Source organism: Salarias fasciatus, chromosome 1 (assembly GCF_902148845.1).
Source record: "Salarias fasciatus chromosome 1, fSalaFa1.1, whole genome shotgun sequence".
In the NCBI taxonomy this organism is placed as follows: domain Eukaryota; kingdom Metazoa; phylum Chordata; class Actinopteri; order Blenniiformes; family Blenniidae; genus Salarias; species Salarias fasciatus.
In genome coordinates this window covers 17156619-17173462 of record NC_043745.1, presented here as the reverse complement: position 1 = coordinate 17173462, position 16844 = coordinate 17156619, and the positions used below count along the sequence as shown (strand labels likewise).

General features: G+C 42.7%; 1 protein-coding gene across 1 annotated transcript in view; it reads right to left on the bottom strand.

Annotated features, from left to right (window-relative positions):
* Positions 1–1112: 1112 nt before the first annotated feature.
* ush2a (Usher syndrome 2A (autosomal recessive, mild)) overlaps positions 1113–16844 on the bottom strand; it is a 202181-nt gene continuing 186449 nt past the window's right edge. Inside the window, exons 74-93 of the mRNA XM_030094333.1 lie at positions 15430–15511; positions 15198–15343; positions 14482–14823; positions 13909–14270; positions 13440–13809; positions 12911–13192; positions 12639–12808; positions 12080–12410; positions 7216–7422; positions 7006–7098; positions 6572–6717; positions 6361–6479; positions 6001–6099; positions 5684–5860; positions 4935–5018; positions 4649–4787; positions 4481–4568; positions 3870–3935; positions 2561–2761; positions 1113–1202 (exon numbers count right to left, since the gene is read on the bottom strand). Coding sequence (XP_029950193.1) covers positions 1113–1202; positions 2561–2761; positions 3870–3935; positions 4481–4568; positions 4649–4787; positions 4935–5018; positions 5684–5860; positions 6001–6099; positions 6361–6479; positions 6572–6717; positions 7006–7098; positions 7216–7422; positions 12080–12410; positions 12639–12808; positions 12911–13192; positions 13440–13809; positions 13909–14270; positions 14482–14823; positions 15198–15343; positions 15430–15511 — 3594 coding nt within the window. The remainder of the gene's footprint in view (positions 1203–2560; positions 2762–3869; positions 3936–4480; positions 4569–4648; positions 4788–4934; positions 5019–5683; positions 5861–6000; positions 6100–6360; positions 6480–6571; positions 6718–7005; positions 7099–7215; positions 7423–12079; positions 12411–12638; positions 12809–12910; positions 13193–13439; positions 13810–13908; positions 14271–14481; positions 14824–15197; positions 15344–15429; positions 15512–16844) is intronic.

Sequence of the window (16844 nt, the reverse complement as noted above, 5' to 3'; positions counted from 1 at the left end):
TAATACTGTCAGTGTAAAAAAAAAAAAAAAAAGAACTATTGAAATAATACAGTAGGTTTTTAAAATTGTACACAAAAATATTTAAAATCAATCAATGTTACACTTAAAGTTAAAATTGCTCACTGGCAAATACTGTTTTTACACCCAAATGTAACCAAAGCTTCAATCCACATAAAAAAAAAGCAAACACGACATTGTTGAGATTTTTTTCATTGATAAGCTGTTTGTATGCTTCATGAAGAGATGAACCACAAACAACACTGACCTCTGACATTTAGCTTCACTACAGGCAAAGAACACTTGATTCCATAGTCTCCAGCTTCTGCTGAGCTAAACTTACAGGAAACAGCTGTCAACAAGTGGTACAATCAGATAAAATCTCAGATTAGGCTTTCAAGTTACGGTACACAGTCATCACAATCAGACGGCACATCTGTGATTACCAGCCACAATCACCATAGCAAAAAACAACAACAAACAAACTGTTGGCATTTTATTCTAATAAAACTAAGATCAAGGCCATTTATTTAACAACAACTACAGGACTGATGCTGCGGACTATGTGGAAACCTACCAGGCACAAACACAATGGTGCAGAAGACATGATGGACAGTAACACACACTTCCAGACTCATGTTTTTAATTTTTAGAAATAACTTAATTACTAACAGTTGGCAAGTAGAGATAACCAGTCATAAATAAGCATAAGCCGAACAGAAAGTCTCCAAAAGGCTGCTCTGGTTCTTAATCTGCACATAGTTGATACAACACACCGGGTAAATACTACATTCAAGCTGTGGAGTCAGTCCAGTGGAGCTTCCTGTGTCACAACCTACAAGATCAGAGGATGTCTGTGAAGTATTGATGCTGTCTCTGCTCCTAACAGCACCAGACAGCACTTGTTTTGGAGAGTTCAATCCAATGAAAAGTGGTTGTGGTTGTGTTGAAATCGTAAGTTGCCTTACACACTATTTCTTTTCAATATCTTAAATGAATTTTAAATCAAGGCTCAAATGTTACACAGCTGTTAGAAAGTCCAGCGTCCTCTGGTGAATGTCTGACAGCAGGTCTGAGCGGTGACGGGGATACCTGACGCACAGGGGAATCACATATCAGAGGTGGGTGTCGGTGAACATGGTGTGTTCTTTCTTCCCAGAACTCAAGGCCTTGATGGCGTCAACAAACTCCTCCTCTTCAACGTACTGCAGGAAAACACAGACAATCATCAACGTGTGGATAAGAGCAGCTGCAGAAAAACTTCCTGTGATGATGATGATGGACCTTTCTCACTTTGCAGTTTTACTAAGTCAGGGCCCAACTGAGACATTTTGGGTCTGATTCACTAAAAGTTTGCATGTGTAAATGCAACACGTGCAAGTTGATCTACAAACACGGCGCATTGACAGATGTACACAGTATCACACACAGTCTGTTCACATCTATTATTATGCAGTTTGAGATATTTCTACCACAACATTGAAAATCAAGGTTGGATTTTATTATTCACATTTTAATTTCACACATACAATGTGATTTACAGTGCCGTGAAGCGAGTGTGTTGTTTCTGACAGTGTATATATTGAACACCATTGAAAGGAAGGTGCAGATCGGCTCGGCCTTTAGCAGCACCGGCTGCTGGGCGGCAGTTCACCAGAAATCATATCATCTGATATTTTTGTCGTATGTCTACAATATTTTCTTAATATTTTCTAAATCCCTTCTTATTTTTCCAACAGTGGTAACATTCCAAAGATGCGAGATTACTCACAATTCAATTAAGCAAGTTTTGCAACACTAAGAAAACTCAGATTTGTTCAGTTGAATCACTGTTTGCCAAACTATGGATCAGAACCCAAATTCGATTGGGGACCAATTTTATTAGGGTTGACAGAGAGTTGAGTGGAATTTTTCCCAATTTTATGAATCTAGTCATTTTATTTCTTTAAACTGAAACACAATCTAAGAGCCAGATGTTTCATTGTGATTGGCCCAGAGTCAGCCGACCACCCCTCCCTCACTCCAGCTTCTCCTTCCTCCAAGCTGAATCATAAGTTAAATACAATTCATATAAATTTTGTAACTGTAGTTTGTTTTATGTGTGTGTGTGTGTGTGTGTGTGTGTGTGTGTGTGTGTGTGTGTGTGTGTGTGTGTGTGTGTGTGTGTGTGTTTTTTTTTTTATTATCATGAATTAAAAGTAATGGTGTCTTGTGTTGCCAGAAGTGACCAGATGTTTCCTTTGGGTTTTAAGTTGAAGATGTTGGGGATCCCTGAGTTAAACTACTGTCATCAGAGAAAGTGAACTATGGTACTTCAGCTTCCAGCTGTGCTCCTGTCCTTTGTGTTGATGCGATGAACATGGATTTTGATACATTTAACCTTATTCTGAGGCACAGTGTTGCTGACTGTTTCACCTGTCTACACATATCAGAACTCAAGTCAGAGAGAGTAACTTAAAACCAAAACGATGTTCAACATGTTGCATCTTAAATGTTTAAAGATCCTAGCTCTTCTGTAATCACTGATCTGCTGAGATCAAACTCAAACATGTTTTCTCCTCACCAGTCCAGAGTCATGTCCCAGAGGGTTGTCCCAGCTTCCTTCCTCCAACATCAAGGACTTCCTGTCAATCAGCTGACTGACGCTGCGGTGCAGAGCATGCTGGGAGTAGGCCTGAGTCAGATCTGTCTCGCTGGGAACCCTCAGGACTGAGATGGGACTGAACCTCGAGCTGCTGCTGACGATCTTGGTGTCCGTCAGCCCCTGAGAAGAAGAGCTTTTGTTAAAATGTATTCTTTAAATATATTTATTAGAATTCAAATGTTCCACATTGCCCACAACATTTCTTTAATCCAAGATAAGTAAAGTTTAATGATAATAAAGCCCACACATAAACATAACTTTAACATATATTCGTTTCCTTTCCATCCATCTTCTACACTGCTATTTTCAACTCAGGGCCCTGCAGGGCTGGAGCCGACCACGCCTGACACCACAGACAGGTGGCTAGTCCATCACGGCACAAACACACACTCACACCAACTGGCAATCTAAATACACCAATTCACCTCAAATATGTTCTTAGACTGTGGGAAGAAACCTTAGTACCTTAAAAAAAAAAATCCATACTTGCAAGCAAACAAGAACTCCCCACAGAAAAGCCCCCACTGGACTCGAACCGTGGACTGTCTCACTGTGAAGTGAAAGTTCCACCAACAAACCGCAGTGCAGCCCATCAGACTGATTCTTCAAAGTAAAAGCATGTAGAAATGCTTGTGGTGCATTCTGTATCAAGGTAAACACTGTCTGTTTATGCATAGTGATAGTCATGATCACTGCTAAAACATGTATTGATAAGTATCAATACACTCGTGTTGTTTTGTTACAAGCTTTAACAGGGGGCGCTGTCATGCAAGGATTGTCTATGAGGCGTACAAGAAAGATACCCCAAAAACAGTCTGAACATTAGAATTGTTAAAGAACATATCTACAAAAACAAACATGTAACCTATTTTTTTCCAGGTTTTTTTTTTTAAAAGATCATTAGGATACAGTTTCCACTGACAGCCGTTTCTTTATTGTTGCTCCTACACCAGTGTGACCAAGGCTTTTGGAGACATTCGCCTTACCTTCACACATGGTCTTTGCACGACAATGTGTGGAAAACACAAGCAAAGCATGCATGCACAAACACAGCAGGCATGCACAGAGCGGCAACTGACACCCACATCTCCATACCTCAGTGTACACAGTGTAGCTTTTAAGAATAACGTTGCTGATCTCAACACAGTCTGCTACAGTGTCAAACTGCAGAGGGGACAGCAAAATACACATTTAGGGCCGGGACAGCAACGACAGAAAATGATCTTACTGTAGGGCGGTCAGGGAGGAGCACAGAGCCAGAGAGATGTTTAGAGCACAACTCAGGACAGGACCTCTGAGAGACACAAAGACAGAAGAGCAGAGCGACGCAGGCAGGAGGGCGATCAGAAGAGAGAGATACCACAAACAGCAAGAACGAGCAACACAGAATGGCAACAAATGCAGGAAAAAAGTATATGAAATACTATTAGTTCCACGTGAAATGAAGAATTATGAATAAATGAATTGAAAATGAAAAAAATTAAGTCAAATAAATAAAAGACTCAAAAGAAAGTCATGTGGAAATCTGACTGCATCATCAAATGTAATTTCTCACTGTTAAGAAAACAAGGAAAACCAAACAATGCGATGCATGTAAAGCTTTTCTTGATTAGCAAAACTGCAAATAATTTAACTTAAAAGTAGTTTAATGGTAATAATAAATGTCATTGAACTTTATAATTTTGTTCTACTTTTTTTAACGAGCAGCAACTCTCCAGTTTCAGAATATTAACTCTTGTTTTATTAAGATCTTATAAACTTCCTTTTCTAATTTAAATAAAAAATAAAATCTCCAGCCAATCTCCTTGTTTGAACCGAACAATCAGCGCCTCCTCTCACCATAAAAGTCTCTCCTCCGGCCTTTCTGCTCTTCTGAAGCATGACCAGTGGAGGGCGCTCTCTGGCTGAAGGATTCTTCCTCAAAGCTCTGAAAGAGACATTGAAGGTTTCTGTTCTGAGGTTTTTATTTCTCCCTTTAGCCTTTCACAAGCTGTACCACTCCATCACCTTTGTAACACTAATCCCAGCAGGATCGCCAGCAGGAACAGACCCAGCAGGGCCAGCAGCAGGATGAACCACAGCTCGGAGTAAACCGGGGTGGCCGACATGCTCACACCTGGTTTTCCCTCTTCAGGTTCAACAGGATCTGGACAAAGACAGAAAACCATCAAATCACAGCCTCAGTTACATATCTGAATTCATGTCAAGTGGTGTATTTACTGCAATTTTTGTTCAGTGTAGTTTTTGTCCGTCACACCAGCAGATTGAGGGGAGGTAAATGAGTGTGTGTTACCGAGGCCTGTGGCCGGGCTGTATCTGAGCGTCGGGGTGCTGGCACTGCCACTGTCGGTGGTACAGGTCACCTGAAACGCCAGGGCTGACAAAGAAAACACTGCAGGTTACAATTATGGAAGAAAACAGGTATAGAGCACATTCAGGCTTTAGGTGAAATGTTTTTTTTTAGCTGCTTCTTTATACAGGGATGGCAACAGAACGCCAGCACAACTTGCTTCCTGGACTTGGCTGGTTTATTGCACCGGATTTATCGCAAAATTGTAAAAAAAAAAAAAAAAAAAGTGACTGCTCTCTCCTCTTGTGCCACATATTTACAGGGTACTGTTACAGGAAGACAAGATGCTGCATGATGCAAAAAAAAAAATCATGCTCGACCTTTATCGAGGTGAGCTGCTGACATCAAATAAAAAATCTGCAAATAGTAATATATTAATATATTTATGATTATATGTTATGTTCTACTGTGATAAAAAACATCATGATAATTACATGTCATGTTCCATTTTTTGTTTACATGTCGTCCCAATCTTTCTCTAACTGGACATTTGTAATTGCTGTATGACTGTACTGTTGCATAAAAGATAGTTTTCTCATATTTCCACATACTGTTGCAAAAACATTACAACTTATGTGTGAAATCCCAAAACAAGGCTTTTGTTAAACTCATACTGGGTGTCTCAGTGTGTATTTCTGCATGTGCTGATCTGCATTTCTGGTGATCACTCTAAAGAGAGTGTGAGATCTCACTTTTCTGTGAGGTGCGTGGGATGTGGAGATAACTGTAGAAACCAGTGTAGACCCTCAGCTGGTTCTCAGTCACACTGTACTCCTTCAGGTACCCATTGAGGGCAAACGACCCCGTCCAGTCCAGCCAGATGACGGTCAGGTTACTGTCCACCGAGAAGGGCGACACGTACTGAGGGGCTTTGAGAGAGAGACATAGCGAGATAGACAGAGAGAGGGAGAGAGAGAGCGAGGCAGAGAAAGTTTGAATTTTTATTAATTTTTCTGCTCTTTACACTGAGTGAGCTGACAAAAGAAGCACCGCAGAACGATGCTGTTACCTTCGCTGAGTGTACTGACAGTCGTCCAGTTGGAGGCAGTGCTGCCCATGTTATTGAAGCAGGCAACTCTCAGTTCATAGGTGGAATAAGGCTGCAGACCTGCGCATTCCAATCATGTCAGAAACACAGTCAACACAAAGACGCACCGTATGGAAGTTATTATCTTAACACAGAAGAAAGCTTAGGGCATCAGTTACTCTATTGATAAAGGTTGTTTCTTCAAACAAAAAAAATATCAACTTGATTTAGCATATTTTAAAGGTACCCCATGTCTGAAAGTGGCCATTTATCCCATTGTTGATGAGATTTTGAGATCTTATTCTCATTTTCCTGAACAATGTGGCGTAGCTGTGAAGTCACCTGTAACATTGAAGCTTCTCTTTTTGCCAAAGAAGCGGATCTCCGCTGCTCCTTCAACACATGGGAGAGCCACAGGCTGTGCAGGCTGCGGGCAGGACGACTTCAGATGTAGCTCACAGCTTAACGGACAGAGTGAAAGAGTCGGAGAGGGTGAGGAACTGGTGTCCGTGTACGTGTCATGCAATGCCTGCTTTTTAAGATTTCTCCCCACCTCTCAATCACTCCGTTCGGTGCCAAAGGCTCGTCCCACTCCAGCTGGACAGAGCGGGAGGTCAGCGCGACGGGACGAGGAGGGGGCTGGCGGGCTGGGGGGGCTGCCATAGTATGGAGCTCACTCAGCGGGCCCTGGCTACAGCACTAGCAGAAATATTCGAAAAAAGCAACTTAGAACATTTCCCTAGGTAGCTGTACAGGCTCTGGAGAAAACATGCGATTCAATTAATACAAAAGCAGCATTTGACAGCGATTATGAGCTGAAACTGTGTAATATGATGGAAACTCTGTAATTTACTTGTGCTGATTTACTTTATTAATACGTAAGCACTGGCCTGTCTGAAAACTGTGTTTTCAAATAAGACCGGAGCACAGCTTGCATTCACAATAAAGTGGAGCTATCTTCAACAGAATATGCTAAATTATCATTACCTGATAACAGGTGCAGGCCTCGACTCCAACCCAGTAATGGGTGTAAGGATGTAAACCGTGGAGAGTCTGTTTCTGGGATGTACCCTCTGAGAGCTGGGGAGAGAGAACAGAGGGGATGTTGACAGAATGAGTTTAAAAGTAGGTGAATCAGAAAGAAAGAAGAAATCGCTCAAGAAGAACAGCAGAACTTATGAGCTTTGGGCTCTTTACCAGTGTCTGGTTGTTGTGGTCCAGTGAAAAGATTCTGTAAAGGCTGACGACCCCATTCGGTCGGGCAGGAGGATGGATTTTCACGACTGCTGAGGTTGCAGAAACGTGCAAGAAAAGCGGCAGGCCGACGCCCTCGGGTGGCGCCGGGCCCGTTTTCCCACCGACCCACCGACTGGCAGCACGGCCGGCCGAATTCACCGCCCACACCTGATGCAAAGCGCGACAGACACAAAACTTCATTCGCTCATCGTTAGGACTTTGGATGCATTTTATGAACTCTTAATGATGAAGGCCTGCCTTAATTACCCAGCATCCACCACACCAGCGGACGGATCACAGTCCATTTCACTGGTCAATCCATCAAAACTACCATCATCATCAAGACTGAAACCTTTTCGCCATGCAAACCAACAGAAACATATCTGCATGACAATCACTTTTCACCTTCATCAAGGAGTCACACACACACACGCAAGCACGCACGCACACGCACAGTAATCTTATTTGTGTGCTCGTGTTGGGTATAATTAGAGGGTGTACACAGCGCAGGGTCAGGCAGGGTGGAGATTTGCATGTGTAAGTCATCTGTAGCCTGTCAGAAGTAGTGCAGAAGGCAGATGGATGGGTCTGAGCTTTGGTGTTCAAAGTGTGTGTCGGTGTGTGCGGTTTGTTGTTTGTGGCGACGACTGTGAGATTTGAGCGTGCATGCGTGTGCATGCAAGTGTGTTAAGAGTTGAATTAACCTCAATAATAGTCAATTAGGCCGTGATCAATCAGACTGATTGATCTAAGTGACAGCGCAGATGGACTGAGATGGGAGAGGGGAACCAAGAATGAGGGATGGAGGGACCGAGGAGTCGGACGAGGGAGAAAAGAGGGACGGTGGACAAGAGACAAAGAAGAGAAGCTGGAACCAGGGGGGAGAAAAAAAAAAAAAGCTAAACTCGGTCACATTTTGTAATTTTGTGGCACGAATGCGAATGAACCCGCTCAGAAAGACAAACTGGGTTTTGTAAATAGGCTCAGAGAACCTTAAAAAATATGAGTTCCTTACACATGCAGTCGTTCCTGAGTCAGTAGGTGTTATAAGTGGGTATTAGGATGAAAAGACAAAAATTTGATTTTCCAAAAATCTATTTTTTTTTGCTTAATAAAGAAATATTTTTGGTGTCAACAATGCTACTATAATTAAAGGTGGGATATATTACCACTGTTTATCTATTTGAAGTTGTTGCAATATTGCAGGAATACATTTATGGCGTGAATAATATAAACACGTCATTTTTCTTTTTATCTGAACACACCTTCACTTCCTCACAGTAATAACATTTCACAGACATATTAAATTTATTGCATCAGTAAAACATCCTCAATACAAATTCAAGCCATGAAAAAGGACAAACACCAATGATCATCTTTTGGAGAGACAGGACTTTATAGTCGTTGTTTCTCCACAAACGAAAAAAATAAAAATAGCAGCGGATAAAACTGTCTGCTGCTTTTAAAAGAGGCGATGATATGAGGGGGTATTACTGAGTTGCCCTCCAGCTCCTCACAAATAGAAACTAAAGCTTTCATGCTAATAACACATTCAGCGATTCCTTTGTTTTTTCCATGTTCAACAGATGTGACAGAAGTTTGATGCACTTTGTGAGACACGAGACAGATTTACTGATTATTGATATTTCAGACCCACAGGGTGTTTCACAACAGTGTTACTGTTAATATATACTGCTGCTCTGACTGCATGTCTGTCATTTCACAAAGTGCAACACATGAATAAAATATATCCAATATATCACATAAAAAAAAAGAAGACAATCAGAAAAAAATGTTAAAATGATTTTAAAAATTCAAATCTACAATACCTTTTTCCCTGAATATGTCTCAACACTTTAGGTAATACAGAAATAAAGTGCAAATACTGTTACATTACAGCTACTGTACTAAATTGCAAGTCTTTTAGTTAATAGTACCCAAGTAGAAGTTTTTTTTCGCAGATGAACTTAAAGTGTATATAATTTTAGAAAAAAATGGTTTTAAAGGCAGAGAAAAATGTGTTAACAATCAATATGAGGGCATTCCCAGTACCAACCCAGATGCTGAGTATGCTTTTTTCCCCCCCCCAAAAAAATAGTTTCTAACTATACGTGACATTACAAAATGCAAGTTTTCTACACTCCTACAGTAATCTGAGTGTTTCTAAGTTGTTACTTCCACACCTGCTAATTCATTCTTACTGGGAGAAAATCTGATGCAATCAGCAACAGAATCTCAACATGTCTAATAATTGTGGGCGAACCGAAGCTCAAACGCTGCAGCACAGAGGCCTGATTCCTAAAACAAGCTCTTCAAAGAACTTCTTGAATATCATCTGAGCTGATAAACGATAAGAAAATGTGAAATTATTGGGCAGTCCAGAGTTTTGACTGAAGAGCTATAATAGAAAGTAAAGCATAAAGACAAACATAAAAATGTGTATCTTCACCCTCATCAAAACGGTGAAGTCCTTATAAGATGACACTGAAATGTGAAGTGCTCACCGAACTTTAATGACTTGTGACAGAGTAAGTTCAAATGTTTATGTATGTACCCACTCCTAATGATAAAGATTTTAATTATAGAGAACTGATATTGGATGTTTTACTCCTGAAAATGACCGAAATGAGAATCCACTTTCTCTGTGTTTGTATGTGAGCAAATACTTAAATTGTAATAATAGTAGATTAAACGTTCTGCTTTATCAGCATTAACTTGAGAAAACTACTTTTTGCAGTCAGAGCAGTTGCACCACAGAAGAGCAGGTGATTATGGGATGCCCACTTAGAAATCAGAGAAACAAAAATGCACAGCAGCAGTGGCGGGAAGTTTACTGCACCACAGGTACGTCCGGCACCGCGGCCGTAACGTGACTTGTTGCTTTAAACAGTTATAATTAAAATTACTTGTGCTGTCAAACAAAAATTATTAACTGCAGCAAAAAAAAAAAAAAAAAAAAAAAAAAAAAAGTCTACCCAGCAACAACCATGTTCTCCTCCCGACAGCAACACAGTTAGAGCCTGAATGTGACGCAAGATTTTGGTCTTGATTAAGAAGTTTGTGCCACATAGAAAGAACAGAGAGAAAAAGTTCAAAGCTAAAGTCAGGCCGGTTCACCTTGCCCTTGATCCAGTGCTAAAAGGTAGAATTCATCTCCTCGGCATTATATCATCTACAGACATTTTACTGCTTTCTCTCCTCTCCTGCCCGCTCCTCTCCCATTGGGCCACGATTTGGCTTATTAGACACAAAATAAAAATACACTCCGTTAGCTTCCGTGGAAGCAAATGAGCCGCCATGGCAACAAACGACTTCAGGAAACTTCCAGACAGTATTTAAGGCTTTTAATTGGATGGTTGGACTGCGGACAGGATGCGAGCGCTCTGATAGGCCAATACATCTACTTGGCGGGTGCATCTACTTGGGGTGAAGGGGCTAAGTTGTGTGAAAGTGGGCAGTAATTAAAACTAAGCATAAAGCTGTCAATAGGCGCTTATGACCCAGTGTAATTAGCCTAATATGATTTCTCTCTCTGTGCTGTGGTGCGCTAACCGAACTGACTCGTCCTTGTGTACGCCTGAAACGCAGAGAGCGTGAGGATGGGGGGCCGGAGTGGACGGCAGACAGATTAACAGCTAAATAAAAATAAAGTCGGGCTGACAGACGTAAAGACAAACAGGCAGGTAAGTAGGCAGGTCCACAGATTGTAAGATCGATATACAAACTGAGAAAACATCACTTAGTGTTTTACAACACAGAGAAGTCATATGGGAAATAACTTTAATTGAAATATCCATGAGTGTATACAAGTTTCTTCTCTCTCCTGCACACACTCACACATGTTTACAAGCACACACAAACACATGTGACCACTGCTCCTATGTGGTCATAGTCAACACACACACACACCACCTTGTGCATGTCCCCCCCCATCCCCTATCGGCAAATCCTCAGGGGACGTGTAGCGGTCACCATTAAAAGGTCTTTCCAATACAAGCTCTGTTACCAAGGAGGCTAACAGTTAATTCGATTGGCTGGCTGGTAATCAGGAAGTGGGGTGCTCAGAGGGCCCAGTGATTAATGGCTCTGTTGCCCGCTCGTCATCTCCCAAAGCTCCTCCCTCCCTCCCTCCTCATGTCATAAATTAGGACCCTCGTAAATAAAGACGGCACCACAATCAGGCAAACTCAATCAATTATACCGGTTCTCTGGCCTCAGCTCATACGTCTGACAGGCAGGAATGCTAATGTTATTGTTGCTTCCAAAGGGCTAACCTGTCAATTAGTGTACCAATGCACAACACAGCAGCATGAATATGGACCGCTCCATTTAACACCCGCCTGATGACTGGGCTTCTGTGTGTGTGAAGTGTGTGCGTGAAGTGTATAGATGCCACGTTAGTTAAGGCATCTTCAGATGTGTCAGGCACATTGTTCTAATCTGCAAATGAGTTTCACAGTCAAAAATGTAACTCTGGTTGCTTGTTCGCTGCAGACAACACTTCTGTTAAAGCATAAGAAACTTTGCTATTGGTAAGATAGTTGTCAAATTTTAGCTTATTTTTACTTTATATGTCCAAACAATCAAAAAAGAATGATAATGAAATCAAGTTTTCTCTTTCGATTTCACTAAAAGGAATAAACTTAATAAATGACAGTATTGCCGTATTACAAACTGTTTAAAATCTCAAAATATTCGCAGTCCCTCAAATGTGGATGAATATTGATCATTTTGGTTAAAATAAAAAGAAAAAAACTTGTTAAAAGTTGTTGTCATGTTATATGCTAGAGCTACTCAACACACTGTAGTGTACAGAGAGTTATACCTGGTACTGATAATCAGTGTATGGCTGGAGTCCGTGGTCTTGACATGAAGTGGAGGTATTCTTGTAGACAACAGTTGTTGCTTCACTCCTGTGGGTCTCGGCGCTGTGCTCCAGCCTCCGGTGAACCTCATAATGAAGGATTCTGCCGTTTGGCTGAGCTGGAGGCGACCAGGTGAGGAGAAAGCTGGTCTGTAGGCCGGTATGACTGTCAGGTTGGAGGTCGAGCAGTGGCGCAGTCTGACCAGAGGGGGGAGCCTCCAGCGTGAGGACTGACGACCAGTCGCTGGACGAGCACCCGAGCACTGTGCAAGCCTCCAACCTCATCTCATACCTGCACATTCACACGGAGGCAGAAATCTGTCAGGAATAGCTGACGATCAAATATTTTTAGAACAGAAATGCTTTAAAGATCTTTAACAGTGAGAATTCTCACTGAACTGAGATCACAGTATGCATAGATTCTAAATCTTCGCCTTTAAAAATCTACCTGCAACATACCTATCGTGGTTTTTCTGTTGATATCAGCTGCTATTGACGACAGTTATCTGCTCTGACTGACCTGTGGTAAGGAGCCAGCCCGTGCAGAGTGGTGCTTCTGTCAGAGAAGGCGCCGTCTTCTGGGGTGAACTCAGTGCTGCTGACGGTGAGCTGGACTGGATCTCTCTGATGCACAGTGTAACTCACAATGTCCCCGTTAGGACGGGCAGGAGTCGGCCACTCAACCCTCACCTGATTAAAAAAAGAACACGGAGCAAAGAAAAAAAAGGCTCAGCAAAAAATTTTCTGGAGGCCTGTTAAAGCTGTTGGTCATAAAGCCGATGAATGACCCACCTGGGTTGGTCCCAAAGGCGTTAGCGTGGGGAGAGCCACCCCAGAGGGAGCCGAGGGGTGAGTTTTTGCTGAGGCTGCTGTGCTGCTCACTGCACCTCTGCTGTTGTTGGCTCTGACCACGTAGCTGTACTCCTTGCTTGGTAGAAGCGTAAAGTCGTGGTAATAAGTGTCTGTGCCAACATAGACAATTTCACCATCTCTGTGGAGCTCGTAGCCAGTGATGATGCCGTTGGGGCGCTCCGGGGGTCTCCAGCTAACCTCAACCGACTCTGGGCCAGTAACCTTACACACACACACAAACACACAAACAAAAAAGCCAAATGTCACATTTATAAGATTTCTCTGTGGCGTTTGATACCGATGAATAAGTAGTCATGATATCAGTCCAATTATAAGGATTAGTAAAAAACAAAAACAAAAACAAAAAATCTACCGGTAATGTTGAAATATAATTGTTAAGATAAATAATTAGATACATAAATAAATTTTGTTTGGTGCATATGGCACAAAAGACTTTACATAAAGACACCTTTAGAGTCGGGGCTTGCAGCTCAGTGGGAGGAGCCTCCTCAGTTACGACGGACCGACGGACGCTGTCTGTGCACCCACCGCTGGTGCAAGCCAACAGAAGCAGCTGATAAGACGTATGTGGCTGCAGATCTGACAACACCTGACGCAGATCTCTCCCACGATACGCCTCTTCATTGTTCACTTTCAGCACATACTCTGTCACTTCTCCGTTCTCCATTGTTGGTTTACTCCAGGAAATTTCAATACTGTCAGAAGTGACAGAGGTGACTGTGGGAGGCTCCACTGAGGCAGGAGGAGCCTCAAGAGTTGTGATGTTAGTGTGAGGACTGGCGATGCATCCCTCTGACGTACAGGCTATCACTGAGTAGCTAAGGAGAGAGAAAAAAGAAGAAATAAAGCTTTGCTTTTCTTGTTTACAAGGGATTCAGAAACAAGAGCTGTTAATACAAAACAATAAAATGAAGGACCTGTATGTTGAAAATGGCAGGAGGTCTTCATCTATGTAGCTGAGCACAGTGGGGTCAAAACTGAATGAGAAGCTGACATTGTTTCTCTGAATCCTGTAGGACTGAAGAACCCCATTAGGCTCGAGGGGAGCACTCCAGGAAACTTTGACCTCGCTGGGCCGGCCTTGAAGATGACTCAGTGTTGGAGGGGCGAGGCCTCGAGGGGGCGCTTGTTTTGTTGTCAGAGTTATCCAGGGACTGCAGGTGTGTCCAGCCGGGTTGTGAGTACAGACACTGAACTCGTACTGCGTCCAAGGACGCAAACCGGTAACTGTGTAGGAGAGGAGCTCGGCTTGTTGTGGGGAGGTTTCTTTGAAGAGCACCTGTTGGAGACAACGTGGATGATTAATGCTTTCTCAAATTGAACAATTTTAATTTGACACTTCTGTCTCCATCCCGAAAAAAAAAAATTAAAATAAAAAACATGAGAAAAGGTTTTGCTTTTATGCGCAGCATCTGGATATGATATTGGGCCAACTTCCAAATGAGCCATTTGTCAGAAATCTTCAAAATTGCACTTTTACTGTCACCTACTTTCCCTCGTTTGATGTCCTCCTCGTTACTCCTTCCCCTCGCCTCCTCCTCCAGATTTCTCCCAAACAGGTGATATTCTTCAATTGGCCCGTTGGGCTGGGAGGGAGGGCCCCAGGTAAGTGACACATGGTCTGCCCCAATGAAGACAGGCCTGGGAGGCAGCTGGGAAGCAGGTGGTGCTGCTGCCGTGGTGATGTACTGAGGAGGTGTGTGTGTGCAGCCTGCTGAGGTGCAAACCTCCAGAGCGAGGGAGTAAACGGTCCATGGTTCTAAACGGCGGAACAGGAAGCTGCGCGAGAGTCCACTGAACTCCAGGTTTCCCTCACTGTAGATGTTATACATCTGGAAGGAGGATGAAGGTGAAAATCAGGTATTTCAGAGGATTTGAGGTAAGATATGACGGTGACAGCAGAAAGATACAGAGGAGCAACAGGCATGAGTGTCTTGCTTATGTATGACTGATAAAGTATTTTCAGCTTTAGGCAATTTGCCCGTTTTTACCCTATCTGGAAATATGTGAAGAAATAAGATATGTATTAAATCATTTTAGTAAGACCAACTGCTTCTGGAAATGGTTTGGTGGGAAATGTACTTAAACAAACATGTATCTGTCCATAAATGACCTTTGCGTTGTTACTAATCTGTCTTCAGCTGCTAAAATAACGTCACATCTTTTCTTCTGTGTTCGGCGATTACATGGTGTGTATTCTGCGTACCATGATGACTCCATGTGGAGCACGGGGCTGATCCCAGCTCAGCAGTAATGCCCTGCCCTGCTCTCTCTGCTCCACCGTGAAGTTAGCCAGGCCGGCCGGGGAGGCCTCCAGGGTCCTAACATCCACCCACAGACTGGACACGCTGCCTGAAGGACGAGGAGCTCCTGAGAGTCAGACGAAGTTCGGCGGCTAAATGATGTTTTAAATGAGTGACTAGCAGTCACCATCCTACCTGCGCTGTTAACAGCTTCCACCCACAGACTGTACTGGGTGTAGGGTTCAAGCCCGTAGACTGATGCCTCTCGGACAGAACCCTTGAAGACAGAAAAAGGTAAAAGAATGATACAGAGAAAGAAGAAATAAAGGCAACTGAAAAGAACAACAATAACAACGAGGTGATGTAGGAGAGAAAGAGGGGTTTAAGACAAAAGAATGATTGAGCAAGAGTAAAAGAGGCAAGAAACAGCCAAGGGTAACGGGAAAGTGGGTCGAACGCCAAAATGAGAGAAGAAAGGGAGAGTAAGTTAGTTACACAAACATCCGGTTTGGATAAAGAGCCGTTTGTTACTCATTAAAAAGAGGAGTGAAAATGTGCGGCAAGCTAAGATGACATAACATGGGATTTGTGATATCAACATTTTAACATACAGACTCTGCCACGGTAAAGTAAGCAGACACCAGAGAAGTGGCAGAGACTGAGAGGGACTGGCAGGCGGACCGCCGTCCCTCATGGGTGAATTCAAAGCTTCCAGATTGAGTGTTTATGTCACTCATGCACCCTTTCATATCACACACACAAACACACACACACAGACTCAGGGTGTCTGCCAGTAGCTTTAGGCAGTGGGACCCAGCCCAACATCCTGGCAGACATAGGGGCACTGAGTGTGTGTGTGTGTGTGTGTGTGTGTGTGTGTGTGTGTGTGTGTGTGTGTGTGTGTTACAGTGGAAACACCATTTACTAATTGATAAGAGACACACTGTTCTTTCAAAAGGCCCTGGCGTGCGATGACATGGTTGTCGGGGAGCACCCGGTTCCAGGATGTAGCGTCGCCTGTTCGATTGTGTTTGTTTAAGGCTGAGAGCTTTGAAGCAGTTATGACAGGGATGTTTCTCCGAGTGTGAGAATGCATCCGTGTGAATTGTACAACACAGGCTATGTTTCTTTCAAGCGTCGAGTCTGCAGTGACAAAAAAAAAACAAAAAAAAACTGTCTGTTCAGGACTGTTTGCTTTCACATAACCAAGCATATGTAAAGAGATTAACTGGTAAACCACTTCAATGCAATGGCAAGAGGATCAAAAAGAGCCCAATTCAAACTGAATCAAATGAAAACCCTGACAAATCACCGTAGCGTGGCACCAAGGATGAACTGTCTGAACAACAACCAGAAAGCATGTATTCAATGTTTTCATGTCTGGAAGCCAACATATTTTTCATCCACAGTAAAATAGGATTAATAAGCCCCTAGACACAAGCTAAATCCTCCTGCAAATCACACCACTTCTCACTAGACAGAGAGAGGGAGGGACACAGCAAGAAAGGGTGGGGAAAGGATGGCAAAAGATAGAGGGAGAAAGGGGTGGAGGGAGAGAGAAAAAAGACAAAGGGAACAAGGGTGGAATTAAATGAAGTATTAGTAAGTAA